This window comes from Leptinotarsa decemlineata, unplaced genomic scaffold (assembly GCF_025532065.1).
Source record: "Leptinotarsa decemlineata unplaced genomic scaffold, Ldec_3_MD MMD2_tig00004307_RagTag_RagTag, whole genome shotgun sequence".
Taxonomy (NCBI): Eukaryota; Metazoa; Arthropoda; class Insecta; order Coleoptera; family Chrysomelidae; genus Leptinotarsa; species Leptinotarsa decemlineata.
In genome coordinates, this window is record NW_027412606.1 from 18,764,037 (window position 1) to 18,781,226 (window position 17,190).

At 34.3% G+C, this 17,190-nt stretch overlaps 1 protein-coding gene and 1 long non-coding RNA gene across 2 annotated transcripts in view; one reads left to right on the plus strand and one right to left on the minus strand.

Annotated features, from left to right (window-relative positions):
* The window catches only part of LOC111505504 (protein O-mannosyl-transferase TMTC1), an 816,809-nt gene extending 809,270 nt beyond the window's left edge, over positions 1-7,539 (plus strand). Inside the window, exons 14-16 of the mRNA XM_074179103.1 lie at positions 5,456-5,591; positions 6,057-6,183; positions 7,250-7,539. Of these exons, the coding sequence (XP_074035204.1) occupies positions 5,456-5,591; positions 6,057-6,183; positions 7,250-7,438 (452 nt within the window). The 3' untranslated portion in view covers positions 7,439-7,539. The remainder of the gene's footprint in view (positions 1-5,455; positions 5,592-6,056; positions 6,184-7,249) is intronic.
* Positions 1,264-16,843, minus strand: LOC111505505 (uncharacterized). The gene is made up of 5 exons (XR_012466389.1): positions 16,476-16,843; positions 5,441-5,628; positions 3,019-3,138; positions 2,782-2,964; positions 1,264-2,313 (listed from the first exon to the last, which is right to left on the minus strand). It is a non-coding gene; the product is annotated as an uncharacterized lncRNA (long non-coding RNA).
* Positions 16,844-17,190: the final 347 nt, after the last annotated feature.

Below are 17,190 nucleotides of genomic sequence, written 5' to 3' on the forward strand. Positions count from 1 at the left end.
TGTTAGCATCTGTCCTCTAAACGATAGCGTAACGACTTCTGGTACCGCGTCCACAGCTGGGAGCTAGGCTTAGCTATGACGTCAGACACGCCAGGTAGGTATCTTTATGCTTTATCACATATAAATGGTCCTCCAAGAGTATTTCAATACATTCTCAAAATATAAGCATTAGCTGGAAATATAGTTGCGCCATCTATGAACTGAGGTTGAAGACCATGATCGCCAAAGTGTGTAAAAGCATGGTGTTCACTTTCGTACGGTTGTGAAGGTCTTGAAGTAATTTGGAAGTAATATGCTTCTTCATTTGAACAAAATAACTGAATGAAAACTGGTCACTGTATTTAGAAGTTGAAGAGCTTGAATTGTGGAAATAACGGTAAAATGGAGTAAGTGTCAGCTTGAATAGTAGAGACTGCAGATAGTTTTTTTTTCATAATTAGAAACCAATAATGATCATGACCACTTTAAAAATATATCTAGTATGAATACGCCAGAGAAAACTATAGTATACAGCACACAGTTATACAAGTGCTTCGGTTTTGCGAAATATTCAGTGAAAATCCCATGAAAAGTTTTACTTGAAGTATTCAATTCAATTGCTCGATTTTTCTAGTATTTCGCAACTTTGCGATTCCTGAACTATAATATTTACGCAAAAATTATATTAAATTCTGTACCTGAGAGGTAAACTGTCGTAACTACAAAATTCTCGATTTTGGGGTTATTGATGTAACTACATTACCGAGGTGTATATTCTTGAGTGGATAGTTGTCGTTATCTGCACAGCTAATGGATGGCGTCATAGCCAATGTGACTTTGATGTATTTGTCATGATGTGATAGAGGTAAACTCAATTAACTTGAGTTACAACTGCTCTCCTGTAAAATTTGCAAAATGTCAGTTACGATAGTTCACCTCTGAGGTACAGAATTTATGAACAAAATGATCGAATCGTTTCATTTTTTAAAAGAGTGATAGGTGGCGCCATCTCTCCGTCAGTAGAAAACCTAATATCAAAAAAATGATTTTTGAGAATCCCACTAAGTATGCAACACATCACATCACATCACAAATTTTATCAAATATTACTTGAGAATTAGCTTAACAAACGAGCTTCCATTGAATCATCCGTGCATGGATGCAGAGACACAAATGAATGTCTAAGAAGTAAAAAAAAACACCAGTTGAAATATATTTGGTCAGGAAATACTCAATACATCATCAACTAAAAATTTATTTATACATATATGTATGCATTGCGAGCATGTACAATTATGCACCTACCATTTATGAAAAAAAAAATATATTAATCACTTTCAGATTCAAAACTTTCACTAATGTTTATGATAATAGGTGTAATATCCATATCACAAAGAAGGTTTTTCTCGATCATACCATTTTTCTATGAGTGATTCTGTGTGTTACACACATTTTGCCCAGGTTTCAGCGTTGCACTTCTCTAACGCTTCATTCCACATACTTAATACTGTTTCATCACTGTATCCATCTCTACCAATATATTTGTTAAAGAAGGTTTTGCAATCAGCCGAAATTAATTCAATAGCATTAAAATCTGGGTGGTAAGGTGATAATTTTAATACTTCATGTCCATGTTCTCGTACCAGTTCATCTATAATATATATATTTTCCTTTCGGTTCATCTTGGCCAATTGCAATAATTCTGGTTTTGTTAATTTTTTTCATCAAAATTAATGTTGTTTTCGTGTAACCAACTAACAATTTCCGATTTTCTTGAAGAACTGGTAGGCTGTTCATTCAAAATTTCACTGAGTTATGGTGCATTGTCCATTATAATTGAAGATGGTTCGTCCAAACTGGGAAGTAACTGTAAAGTAATCCACTTGGTGAAGATTGTACTATTCATTTCTCCATGGAAATCTGAAGTCGAAAATTTTGAACAGAACAATAAACTGGCTTCTGGAATAAACCCTTTCATAGAACCAGCATACACAACAATAAATCGTTCACCATCATATTTTTCGGGTTTGCGTATATTTTTTACATTATTATCCTACCAAAACTTTCTTTTATTTCCTCTAGAATATATCCATGTTTCATCTAAGAAAACCACCTCTCGTGGTTTTAAACTTCTTCGGTTTTCCCGGTATTTACGTAAAAAAAATGCTCATTGTGAAACGATATTAGGTCTTTCAATCAAAGCTCTTCGATTTTCATATTTTCCAAATTTAAATCCCAGCTCTTTCAGTAAAACATTCAAAGACGATTTGCACATAGAAACAATTTCTTTATTTTTCAGCTCATCGTTCAAAGATCGAAGGGTGAGATTTTTTTCTGAAAGAAAATATTCAAATTAACATAAGTACATTTCGAAATTCATAGAATAGAAGAATTGATATGATAACTACATTTCAAATACGAGATACAAGTGAACCTTCAAATGTTAAAAAAAATATATTTGACAATAAAGTCTGACTAGTTAACTAATTAGCATACATCCAAGGCCTTTCCTGATACAGTTGTGACTGATGAAAATGGGGGATTATATTGGTTTAGAAATTTTTCTCACATCGAATTAAATCTGATTTCTTTTTGAGAGTGTGCTGCACCGATGATAGACTTAATTTCATTGGTTTAAAATGACATTTGTCAAAATTCAACCAATGGTATAGCTAGAATCAGGAGTCTCGACGCAACACACTCAAACAGAAAACAGGTGCAATAAAATTTCTATCATATAGAAATCTGAACAGTCAATTTGTACCGTTTTTCCTTCACCATGTATTGAGGAGGTGTACTCACTGTCTTTATACATATCGTACAGAGTATATCGTACTTCCATTTTCTGCCCTACAGGTAAATCAGATGTTTTCTTTTTGAAACGATGTCTACTTTTTCCTGGAGTTGATGGAATGGGTTTGTGTATTTCTTTGTTTGATATTGAACACCTTTTTTTTTAGATATTTTAAGTGCATCTGCAACTCTCTTAAATACAGTTAAGAAAAGTTATGACATTTCTTTTATCATTTTAATGGTTACCTCTTGAACAGATGAAAATGGTGAAAAAGGTCCTCCAAGCGCTCTCTCTGTTTCAAAATATTCGCACAAGTTCAACACAAATTTTTGTGTTTGTGAATTAAGAATACTTCCAGGCATAATCTAAAAAGGAATATAAATATATTGTACATGTTTTGGCATGACTTCATAGATTTGATTAATGTTCTTTATCTCATTGTTGTTTCCACAATCCCAATTACTATTGTATAATATCCCGATAATGCGGAATTATAGTCACAAATGTCAATTGTGAGGTTGGAAATATTGAAGAATATTTATGAATAAAACACATTGTATTGTACTTACTTTGAAAGTAATGATGCCAAGAGACGTTTAGCTTTGAAAAAAACTATTTTTATAATATATTTGACTGCAAAATACTGTAAAACTGACGAAAACAATACCCAATAACATAAAACAATGATACTGTCAACTGTCAATATCATGTCTGACAAATGTAGGTAAATTGTAAAACACTGTCGGCTGTCTGGTTATCTCTTTCCACTGTTATGAGTTATAATGAATCATCACTATAACATATATATCTTCTTCAGGAAGTGTCACGAAAAAATTGTTAGTTAACACCCACAACAACGTTTCCATGATGGAAATGGGACTTAATTGGTGCGATGGTTGCGAGAGACGCCTAACAAACTTCACCCGAGTGTCGACATGTATAATATGCAATAATGTCAAATCTGTGACACAATAACCGTGGACCTACTGGTCAAAAAACAAAAACAACAGCCCTTTTCAGGGCTACATTATTCATACAAACAGTAGTAGTAGTAGATTATGTGACAAATGACTACTTTGACCAAAAAAGTCGTAGTTGGGAATTTGTTAGTCATTGAATATGACAAATTACTACTTTCACTGAAAAGTCGAAGTTGGGAATTCGTTAGTCATTGAATATCTATGCATATGATGAGTACTACTTTAACTAAAAGTTGAACTTGACAATTTGTCATCATTGAATATATATGGATATACTGGCGTCCGAAATTATTCTCAATAAATCAGAACGCTATATATCAACTGCGCATGATCCTGACGTCCTGGGACCTGAATTTTGTAAAATCAGAACAAACCTGGTGATACGAGCCAAGCAGTGGTCGTTGGAACTTCAGAGAGTGTAGACGTGTGCACTCTCTGTCACGATAGGTACCATCGATACTGATTAGGAAGGAGCACTAGTCAGTGGATCTTCGTGGTATGCAGACGTGTGTTTATTCTGTACAAACACCGTTGAACGGTTGCTGCTATGACGTCACACCACTACTAACTTGGTGGGCTCACACCGATGGAACATTCATTACTAGAAGGATCTTCGAAGTATGCAGACGTATGTTTGTACATAGACAAGCACCTGATGGAACCCTGTACCGTGCATTCTCACACACACACACACACACACACACACACTAATGAAATGTAATTACGTCACTATGTCATACACACACACACAAAATCTCATATGAAAAAATTCTGAATGATTCATGCACCAGACACTTCAAGGTCACATCGCCTTGATGTTACTTAACAACAAAAAGAAAGCAATTAATACGTCATAGTGGTGGGGAGAGTAACACAGTCCTCGGCCGCCTGCGTGTCACCATCGATAGCGAGACTAGAGCGACGCGTTACGTCACAGCCTTCTCCACATCGAGAGAGGTGAGGGCACACCGATGAATACGCTTTACTCAGCCACACGTCGTGGAGTGAACATCTTGCTCTCTTACCGTTAAACGGTTGCTGCTGCTGTGATGTCACAGTCATTACTTGAAGGATCTTCGAAGTATGCAGACGTATGTTTGTACATAGACAAGCACATAATGAAACCCTGTACCGTGCATGCTCTCTCACACACACACACATTCTCATATGAAAAAAAAATTGAACGATTCATGCACTAGACACTTCAAGGTCACATCGCCTTGACTTCACTAAACAATAACAAACAGCGATTAATACGTCATAGTGGTGAGGGAAGACTTAGAACCGGAAAAAAAATTCTGAACGATCCATGCACCAGACACTTCAAAGTCACATCGCCTTGACTTCACTAAACAACAACAAAAAAAATTAATACGTCATAGTGGTGGGGGGAGGCTTAGAACCGGCTCAAATCTCCTACTGAAAATAACAAAGTAAATGGTAAATGATCATACCTCTTCGTCCGAAGAGGTATGATCAGAAGTGTTTGACTGCCTACAAATGTATGTATCACAAATGACTTTCGTTTTTGGGAATATTCTTAAGGTAATTTCATGGAAGCCTTATATTTATTTTCAAACATTTGGTAAAAATTGAAGCATGGTTCTTTTTTTTATCATAGAAATGTATTAGAAATGGCGATTAAAATAGATCCAACATAAACTGAAATATATTGATGTTCATATACCTTTTTCCGAAACAGGAAGATATCAGGATGGGATCACGCATTACTGGAAATCACTTCAGATATCTCCGTCTTATCAAGAAGCACTTATAGGAGCTGCAAAAATTCTTAGAAGAATAGGTCAATCATCGAGACTGTTTCAATTGACAACAAGGTAAAAGTTTTTCTTTCACTTTGAAAATGTGTAATATCTGGAATAAAATTCATGAAATTGGTAAATTATTTTAATTCAGTTATTTAATTTGATGGAATTCAAGTCTTGTGCCTGTTGGTGAATAGTCAAATAAAAACACTTCTTTCATCACTGAAGCTAATTGTGATGTTTTGAAAAGTGTTTGAATTTTTTTCATTTCAGAGTATCAATCTTTTTCGGATGAGGAATTGTGTATAATATAGTTGATTTCTAATCGTGATAGTGATTCAAAATTATCAAAACTGTTATTGAATTTATGTGAAATCTTTCCAAATTTCTTGATGTAGTCACTGTCAAAACTAATTTTGGTAATTTCAGTAAATGCCATCCTAGGTCATAAAGAAAACTGTCTCGATTGAAATGGCAATAATAAACCGAAATAATTACTGAATGTGATTCCATTCACTATCAATATTTTTATTACAGATGGCAAGTCATTAAAAGAGATAGCAAGGGACAACTTTTATTAGGATTACATTTGTATCTGCAGGGCTGGCAACTGAAGAGTGAACTCATCACCAAAGCAAGAAATTATAACGTAGATCTTCATAACGTGAGTAAAAATTGGAAACGTTACCAAATTTGTGATATATTTTCATTTTTTCACAACATATTTGAACATCTCTTTGATTTTCTGGTGACTATAGTGATGAGATTCCTTGAAATCGCTTTCTTGATATTTATTTGACACTGCATCAGTAAATAGTATACTGTCTGTCCAAGATAAAGAGAGCTAGTAGGGAATAATCCAAAACCATGAGAAATACAAAGTTAGTTGAATTATAAAAAAATTTGCCCACTTCAAAGCTTAGCCAAATGACTTTTTGAAATTAGGGAGGCATTCGGAAAAAAAATTCGCCAATTCAAGAATAAAAAACACTTTCCAAATGCCACTTTCCAAATCCAGAGTTTTATTTCCGAAAAAAACATTATTAATTTTGATTATTTAAAATTCAGCCTTTCTGGTGATAATTTGATTGATGTATTACACCTGATTGGAATCTCCTGAACTTTGAAATGCTATTTGAAAAATCTTCGAAATGAACAACATTTTGCTTATTTAACCGACAAGTGCTCAAAGTGTATATTTTGCTGTTTTGTAATTCTTTGAGGAAAGATAAGAAAAGAGTTCACCAATATATCGCATTAGTTTTGTATCAATTCAAAAATAATGGGTTGAAAAATTACCAGAGATGTATTTTTTGCCATTTTTGTATATTTTTTATTTATATTCTAGTTCATCAAACTGATTAACTCTTTATCAGAAAGAAACATAGAAATAACATAGAAATATTCAAGCCAATATCAGGTAAATATTCTACGTGATGGCGTATATTTGATGCAAATCTATCGTAGCATATTCGAGTATCATTCTACTGTGTTATTCGAAAACAATAAACACCCTGTATAAGTTCAGTAGACGAACACTATAAAAATTTCGTAGAAAAAAAACAGCATTTTCCTAATGTACAGTGATTCTTTTTTATTTTTCTTCAGATTAGTAGTTGTCGTTCTAGAATTCCGTTGTTTTTTTTCACAATGTTATATTTGATGGATATTCAGATATTGTCTTTCCTTCATGAATGAAAAGTTATCAGTCACACTTCATTGTTTTTCAGAATATGAATAACATAACCCCTTGTTCCAAGAAAAATAGCACCACTCAAGATCGAGGTAGTAAGATGGGACCCAAAAATTATTCTATCGACTCAAGTACACGGCCTTATGAAGTGCAAGTGAGGAAACAAAAAAGCACAAACCCGGCTCCAACCCCACTCATGATGCATCACTTGTTGGACAGTGTTTGAATACTTTGTGTATCCTAAATCTGAAATATTTTATGGATACTATTGAGTCAAATATTGTAAAATAATTCAATGAATTGCGAAAGTATACTTGCTTCGGAATATGTGATATCAACTTTTGAATAGTGAAAGATACAAATTTGGTGAAAACATTCTGCACAGTGATAGTTTAGTTGCCAATGATACTACCAAATTCAAATACATGAAGAGTGTTTTTCGAAGTGATTGAATCGTACTATAAAAATGTTATTATCATGATGATATGAGAAAATTGCTGATACGGAAAACTTTCGAATTGTTTTTTAAGTCGGATTCATGACTCGAATGAATGTTGAGAATGTTTTCACTTCCAGAATTTTTACGACACAGTGACAATTTTGCATCTATCACTGAAACCAAATATATTGTTACGTTTTCCCAGTTGGTTTGAAAATAATTGACTACCCTTTACAATAACCAATGTCAACTTCATTTCACTGTTCATACAACTGAACATTTCAACATAAACTTTAACTATTATTCTAATGTCTATCGCCTTATTAGGTCGCTCTGTACCGCACTGTCTGCTGAACTCGACTTGACTTCTCGATCGGGGCGTGAGAGGCGTTAAAATATGGTAATCGGATTCTCTCGAAGCCAATATGGAATTAGCTGGAGTTCTACCAAACCAACGCTTTGTTCAATTAGAAGAAACGCGAACCGAACGTCGCACGCGGTCTTGACCACGTCACAATTGACTGATGACAACCAGCGGCGGTCGGTGTTATTTTTTTAGGGGATGGCTCACAACATTACCCCCTCTCTGAAGTTGTTCGCCCTGAACAATATTTCAAGAGAAAACATCGAGACTCATGTAAGGACTCAGTCTCTCTATGTGGACGACATCAGACTTGCTCCTGAGTGACAATGGGATTCTGTACACCGAATAGTTTATATTTTTGGTAACCATGGTCTCTGCAATTTGTGATCCGAACCTTACCGACGTTGGGGTTGGTAGAGCCACATTGCATCGCCCTCCTTGGGGCTCATCAGCAGCGACTTATTGTCAACTCGCATCTATATCCTATCGCTGGAAAAATGTAATTCGGATCTGGCAAAGTGTATGATTTCCTGTATCTCCTCCAGGTCATTCTCATACTCAGAAAGAGGTTTTTCTTGAGATACTGCCACAAAATACATCTATCGGAAGCTTCAGTTCTGGCCAGTTAACGAAATGGATAGTGTGCAACCTGTCGCATCATGTTGAGAGCTGCTGTATGCCAACAGAAGAAAGATGAACTATTCATCCCAGTCTCTTTGGTTTTCGGAGACAAATATCGAGAGGTAGTAATTTTTATTTTCTTTTGGTGCGATTGTGACTCTCGTCCATTCCATAATTCGATTCGAAGATGCGGCCCCAATCTGAGTTCAACTATCGAGGTACTCCATTTTTGGTGATCAGTATATGCAACATAGTTCCTTTCACCGTTTCAGCCTCTTGGTTAGATAAGGCTTTCTACTTCAGGCCAATCAGAGAAATAATCCTTCACAACCATAGGGTACTTGTTACCGGATGTGTTAATAGAAAGTGGTCCCAAAATGTCAACTGCAATTTTTTCGATAGGTCACCTACTGAGGTACTGCTTCAACCTTCTTCTTCACCTTGTTTTCGAATCCTTTTTCGAAGACCACGGATCACAGCGCTCACACCACTCCTTTATGTCTAGGTGGATAGGTGGCAATTGACCCATGTTGGGATGCATCCATGTCGAGTATAAACAAGTCCTCCTCTTCTGGGTATGCCAGGACCGGTGCGCTGATTGAATGCTTCTTCAGGGCATGAAATGTTTGTTGGCAGTCTAAGGACCAAACAGAGGGTGTTCTTCTTTCAGTCAAGCTATGCAGCGGACTGAATTTTTTTTAAATCTTTCACGAAATGTTGGTGATAGCTATATGGTACAAGGAAGCTTCTTACGTCGTTCTTGCTCTTTGGTTTTCGCCATTCTTGCACTGCATCGATTTTCCCTGGATCTGTTCCAACTCCTTTTGGATGAAAAACATTTCCCAGGTAATCAACTTTTTTCTGAAAGAGACAGCAATTCTAGGGATTGATCCGCAAAAGAGCAATCTGGAGCCTTAAGAAAACCCACTTCGAATTAGATAGATGTTCGTCAAAACTTCTTTCGGTGACTATGATCTCATCAAGATAGAGCCAGCATATCTCCAGGAAGATTGCGGGTAGGGTTGAGAGTGCATTGCGTAATCCGAAAGGCATGAGCTCAAACTGCCAGTGGGAAAGGCAGTCTTCAAGAGAAGACTGCCCCGAGGATAAAGATATCCTCGGGGCGAACGGCCACCTGCCAATATCCACTTTTCAGATCTAATGTTGCATTTGCATTCAGCCAAGAAGTTCAGATTCTCATCTATTCTGGGAAGAGGGTAACTGTCTTTTCTGATGACGTCATTGAGCATCCTGTAGTCTAACCAGAATCACTATTTTTACTCTCAGTGGGCTATTTTCATCTGATATTTGGGTAGATAGGGCGAAATGAAATTTTGGCTATGAATATTGATCAATCATTATTTGTTATGAGATTGCTGTTCAATTGTTCCATGTGAATTATTTGAAATGGTAATCGTAAAATTAGAATTCATTTGACTTCCGGCGCTCTTTCCAATCAGTGAATAGTCTGATTTCCTTCACAAAAAGTAGGTTTTTTTAAACTCTAACTGATACTATGTTACAAAATGATAGAGAATAAATATTTCTGAGCAAACAGATGAAGAATACATGTCATCATGCTAATGATATTTTGAGACACCTGTGGTAACTTTGAGTTGAAAGATGAGTTGTGAAATGTATTACTGATATCATCAATTCTTTGTAAGACATCGTTACGATATACTCAGGCGTCTGATAACCGCATCCATCGTTATTTCAGCCATAAAAAAATTTCTAACAGGACTGTTTTGACCCATACAATTAACCATATATACCAGAAACACTAAAAAATGTGGGTTCATAATGCATTTTTTAAACAGATGTTCCATTTCATTCCTCGTTGATATGGGTGTGAAATGTATGTGAGCTCATGCATTTCAGTTTTTTGAAGCTCTCTCGTGTATGACAGAAACAACGTTCTTGTTTGCGAAAATGATCATTGAATGAGTCATGTCAGTTGACAGTGACATAATTCGGCTAATGAGAAATATATTCTAGATGTGAAAAACAGCAAGTAATAAGATACCTTGGATTGAACTTTTACTTCATGTAGTGATTCACAAGACATGTAATCCATTGTTGTCAATGTTCCTCCCACACACCGAAGCAGCGGTACCCAATTCGGAAAAAGTTCTCCACAAACTCGAAATAGAACCGGTAAATTCCAATATTTTTCAGAAATTTTATACCATGACAGTATTTACGGGCCCGCTGCGTCACAGTCTGAATGGTTGAATTAGAGTTCTACCTGTTATTAACATACTAATATACATGTTCTAGTCACGCAAGCAGTTTTCAGTACTTCTAGGGCCTCAAGGCCCTACTCTATAGGGCCTAGCGGATGACAGCACGACCAGCTATCGAAAGCGCTCGCAAATGATTAAACAGATGATTATAGAGTTTCAAATCATTTTTGTAACTTACATTAATAGTAAAATACTGAAAATAAAGGAACCCATCTATACATTTCCTCTCGGAAATGTATAGATGGGGTCAAAATATCACCAGTACTTCATATAACTTTTTTTCCTAAAAGTCTTCGTAACCAAGTTACAAAATGAAAAAGGTTTTTCTTTGATAACTTTTCAAGTGAATATTCAAAACCATCCAAATTTTGGTAATTGACTAAACAAATGAATTCCGTCGATGAACTTTCATGCAGGAGTCAGTTGTTTTGCTACAAAGTCAGGAACGGACTACCCCCGATGGTCCACACCCCAAAACTTTGAAATGACAGATATTTTTCAATATTTTTCAACAAATTAAGGTTACTTGGACAATTTTATGAATAAAAGTACTCGTGTGGGAAGTCGATCGGAGCAATGAGTCTTGATAAAAATGTAGTACTACTCGACGACATCAAACCCGCTCGTCCACCATTATTTGAAATGAATAATTATCAAAGCAGAAATAATAATGATAATGTTAATTCAACAACATTTATAACAGGAATAATACAAAGTATGCTAAAATGAAGTCGTAAACAAAAAGTACAGTACCTATATGGAAGTTTAAGTCACAATTGTGATAGCAGATATTTTTTCAAAAGAAATATCAAGTTCTGTAGATTCGTGGTGTTTTTAAACTATCAAGCTACTCTACTATGAAATATCGAATTCATTCCATATTTTGTATGTACATAATACGTGTGGAATAATCACGTTTCGTGTTGATCAGTTATCTGAATCTCATGAAACTCAACATTCGAATGTTTCAAATTCTTCTTCACAGCTAAACTGTTAAGGAGTTTCACTGATAATTATAATTTTATGGGGGAAATTCTTTAACACGAATCTAAATTTAGTTGAAAAAACGCACATCGGAAAAAATATTTACTATACTAATAAAAAGCAAACGAATGAACTACAAAAACGGCTGCACATGATCAGGTGAAAAATATCCAGGGAATAATTATGTTCCATTTCTTTCACAGATGTTGACAAAATAACCTTTTAGAAAGTTTTGATAAAAAATGAGAAACTGGAATGCGATTTTGTTTTGTTGAGTGGTGCGTTGTCATATGACTATCATTGTATTGTCAATATTCTATAGGATATTTTGAATTTTTTTGATATGGCCGAACAGTTTACATTCAATGAATATGCAGATATGCATATATTTTATGGACGAGCATTTTGTAATGCTGTAGAAGCTCGTCGTCTGTATTCCGAGCATTTTCCCAATCGAACGGTGCCGTCAAGAGAAACATTCGAGCGTGTCGATCGCAGCTTGAGGGAGACAGGTATGTAATAATTGATAATTAATTTGAGCACGTTGTTTTATTTCGATATTATTGTAGGACCATTCGTTCTACAGGACCGATTGAATGGAGAACGTTATTTGGAGTTCATTCAGAACGATTTGAATAGACTTTTGGAACATGTTCCATTGCAAACACGAAAATATATGTGGTTTATGCATGATGGCGCTCCTCCTCATTTTAGTATGATTGTGCGTGACCATCTGAACCATATTTTCCACAATAGATGGATTGGTAGAGGTGGGCCATATTCATGGCCATCGCGGTCTCCGGATTCAAATCCATTGGATTTCTTTCTGTGGGGGCATCTAAAAAGCCTCACACAAGAGATGCATTGTTGAATAGAATAACATTACATTGTGAAGCCATACGAAACGACCCTGGAATGCTATTTCAAGTACAGAGAGGGTGTCTTCGCTGACTAAGAAAATGTATAGAGAGAGAAGGTGGTCATATCGAGCAGTTTCTGTAGCGGATTTTTCATTTCTGTTTGCTCTTGAGGCTCTTGAGTTTCGTTAGTTAAACGTGTTTGCATTATAAAAATTCGTTATGAACATTTTACCTATCATTTCCATTTTCCTTAAAAACTAATATTTTCGAATAATGGTAGACATCTCAGGATAAATGTTGTTGAATTAACGTTATCATTATTATTTCTGCTTTGATAATTATTCATTTCAAATAATGGTGGACGAGCGGGTTTGATGTCGTCGAGTGAAACTACATTTTTATCAAGACTCGTTGCTCCGATCGACTTTCCACACGAGTACTTTTATTCATAAAATTGTCCAAGTAACCTTAATTTGTTGAAAAATATTGAAAAATATCTGTCATTTCAAAGTTTTGGGGTGTGGACCATCGGGGGTAGTCCGTTCCTGACTTTGTAGCAAAACAACTGACTCCTGCATGAAAGCTCATCGAAGGAATTCATTTGTTTAGTCAATTACCAAAATTTGGATGATTTTGAATATTCACTTGAGAAGTTATCAAAGAAAAACATTTTTCATTTTGTAACTTCGAGGGCCCGTTACTTGGTAAAGAAGGATTTGAGGAAAAAAAGTTATATGAAGTACTGGTGATATTTTGACCCCATCTATACATTCCCGAGAGGAAAAAAGGAAGTCCAGGGACACCCTGTATATATATATATATATATATATATATATATATATATATATATATATATATCTATATATATATTAATGAAATTAATTTGATAAAACAGATGAAACAACGTATACTCTGTATTTCCGATTGTTCTTTCCATAAAAAAAATTTACATATTTTTTTCAAGTTGTTTAAAAATAAGTCATATCCAGAACCTTTATTGAATAAAATACTGTTTAGTACTCCGTCTTCATTCAATGAAATATTAATAATTAATGATGACAATAATATTTTGAATAGCAATACTTCTGACATAGTTTCTGTTTCCCCACGTTTTGTTTCACTTCCATATATAAAAGAGGTAACACCGAAACTTGTAAGAAATTTTAACAAATTTAATAATAATAATCACTTCAAAATTGCCTATAAAACCGCTCTATCCATTAATTCTTTCTTTACCAAAACACCTCTTACTCATCAATCAAATGTTATATATTCTATCCCTTGTCAAAATTGTGACAGCATATACATTGGTCAAACTTCCAGAAATTTGAAAGACCGTATTACCTCTCATAAAAGCGATAGCAGATTAGCCCCATATAGATGTGCCTTAAGCGAACATGTTAATCAAACAGGGCATAATATGAACTATGATAATGTAAAAATTTTATCAAAAGAATCTAACCTCACAAAGAGACTTTTTCTTGAAAAGTCTTTCATATCACAATCAAGTCATTGCTCAAATAAAAAAACTGATCTAAATCACCTGAGTGAAATTTACTCTTTTTCAGTACAAATTTAAAAAATTTCCATAATTTAAAAAATTCATCTTTATTAGAATATAGTACATAAAATAATTAATGAAATTGGCATTCCTGTATAGGATGAAAGTTTGGCAATACTGAATCCAACAATGTAATTGTTTTCTGAACTGTCATGTCATTTATTTCTTCTTCCCCATTTTCATTCAAAATTAGGATTATAACCTATTTTGTGATCACATGTACCGGCCTGGTACAAAATCAGAATTTTAGAATTAAAAAAAAGGAATTTATTCATTAGATTCACAATAAATTTACCAAAATTGACGTTTATAAGTTTAAGTGTTTGATTTGTAACTATAATCATCTTGAATCAATATCCAAACTAATTTCAATGTTTTCCCATTTCTCAAATCTAAGTTCAACATTAAAATCAAATAATAACAAAAATTATTTTAAACATCACTGAGTCCAACCTCAATGACAATGTAAGTACATAATTTTCAACTGTACTTTCTTGGTTTTTCTCATTTTGTCTTCAATCGAGGACCGCCTGTCCGGTACTGATGATGCCCAATAGGCTGAAACAGCTGTATACCGGTGGCTCTTGAATTGAAATCAATATGGAAATGATCAAAAAGTACAAATCTATTTATCTTTTGATTTTCATGGAATTATTTTCCAGCAGCTTGACTGCATTAATCTTTCTCGATTTCATATCATTTCTAGAAACATGTGGATTCGTTTTCCGATGACAATTCAGGTTAGCTTCCCAAATTTCTGCCACCGCAGTTGTCGGTTGATTGGTCAAACCACCAACACTGACATAAAAACTTGGCAAGTTGACTTGGTTGTCACACCAATAGGTGGTTCCACTTATGTTTCGCTTGCGTTTACACAGATATTTTTATCAAGTACTTTCTTGGAACGGGTAACCGGGTAACCGTTCATTTGTTATCCATTTTTTTTAAATTCAGTCTTTTGAAAGTATTCTCAAGTATTTTTTTACCTTGAAAATCATCAATATTGTGTAGATATATATATATATATATATATATATATATATATATATATATATATATATATACGTTTTGGACCATATTTAGCACAAATTATTTTTTACATCGAAAACCAATAGAGATAGGTATAGGACATTATCAACAAAACATTATTATAATAAGAGAGCAATTTCAAAAATACGTTAATATAAGTTGCTAGGACTTTTTGATAGAAGTGGCAACGCCGTAATGCTGGAAATATTTTAGATCGATTAGAACAGGAAAGGATATGTAAGATGTGATATTTTCAGAAAAATCCTGCATTGCGTTTACCGTAGACGTCTAACATACCATCGACCGTGAGTCACGCTGTATTACCTACTTGATATTTTATTCCTACACTGATATATCCGCTGTGAAAGGAGGTTTCAAAGCATCAACAAACTTTCAGTAAATCAGGATCGAGGCGATGGTAGTTTTATGTTAACGGGTAACCGTTCATTTGTTATCCATTTTTTTCAAATTCAGTCTTTTGAAAGTATTCTCAAGTATTTTTTTACCTTGAAAATCATCAATATTGTGTAGAAAATGAAAACTTATAATGAATGAAAAACATGTGTCGCTAGATTTTTCACCACAGATATCCGAATGTAGTCATGAGGCAGCATGCGAAAAGTTTCAGCAATAGTGAGAGTCAAATAGCGTCGAATAATTTTATGAAATTTGTTTGGTTCGTTTTGAACAATCATTCAAGAAATGATCGAAGCTTTTCTGAACGTTGAATACGATAATATCGCTTACTCTTTGAAAATTTTTCAAATCAATAAAGGCCACAAATTTTCAGAACGACGATTTGAAATTTTCATACTTTTTACTAACCTTATATTCCTTGAAAACGATAATATTGCTTACTCTTTGAAAAAGAAATTTTTCCTGAAGCGAAAATGAAGAAATATACAGAAAATTTTTCAAATCAATTAAGCCCACCTTATATTCGTAGTAATCATTAGTAGGGAAGGAAGATTCTACTTTTCTACTTCTCCATCCCAATATGAAAATTTGTTAAAATTGCAAAGGGTTTTTTCCAGTTTGTGTTTGAAAATAATTTCCATGCATCATCCATACCTACATAAAGAAGTAGAAAGCCAGAATCGTTTGTAGCTGAAAACTACGAACTACTACATAGTTCTTAAGTTTCGATAAAACTACTTACATAGTCTATGAGGTTTTTTATCGACCTTTTTTGGGTAACTGTTACCTTCCACAATCTGAAAAAATATAAAAATTATAATGGAGAACTTTATACAAGTGTAGAAGGGCAAACTTTTTAGCCCGATAAGTTACTGTGTAAAAATCAAAGTATTTTTCACAAAGAAAAATCTTCTATTTATCAGTAACTTGTCGTATTTAACAATTTTGCCTATCAAAAAAATTATTGAGAAATAATACTTATCTTTTACGTTTCGGAGGCCAAAATCTGCCTCCGTCTTCAGAAATGGATAAAAAAAATTCGAATATATACGCAGTTATTCCTTTTTTGATAGCTTATTTCTTTACTTCTTCGACAGATGTCAAAGAAGTTTTGAAATATGAAATTATATCAATGTTGTTGATTGACAACTGAAACATTCGATGTAATACAAGGTACTCTCCGATATCAGTTTGTTGCCATTTCGCCACTATCCAAAGTTTTCTTCAAGATGGGTAGCCAAGTACGGTCTATTTCTAAGGAGCTATTCGAGATACAATTCCCTCCAGACATGAGAATATACGCTGATTCTTTAAGCTCACGTCTCTTAGAATGAGGCTCATTGGTAATCTTTCTTGTCCTATTCCATTCCACCCGATGTTCACCGTCTGATTTTAAAATGTGTTCTGATAATTTTGATCCTGTCACTTGTCTATTTTTTATATAATCTTGATGTTCA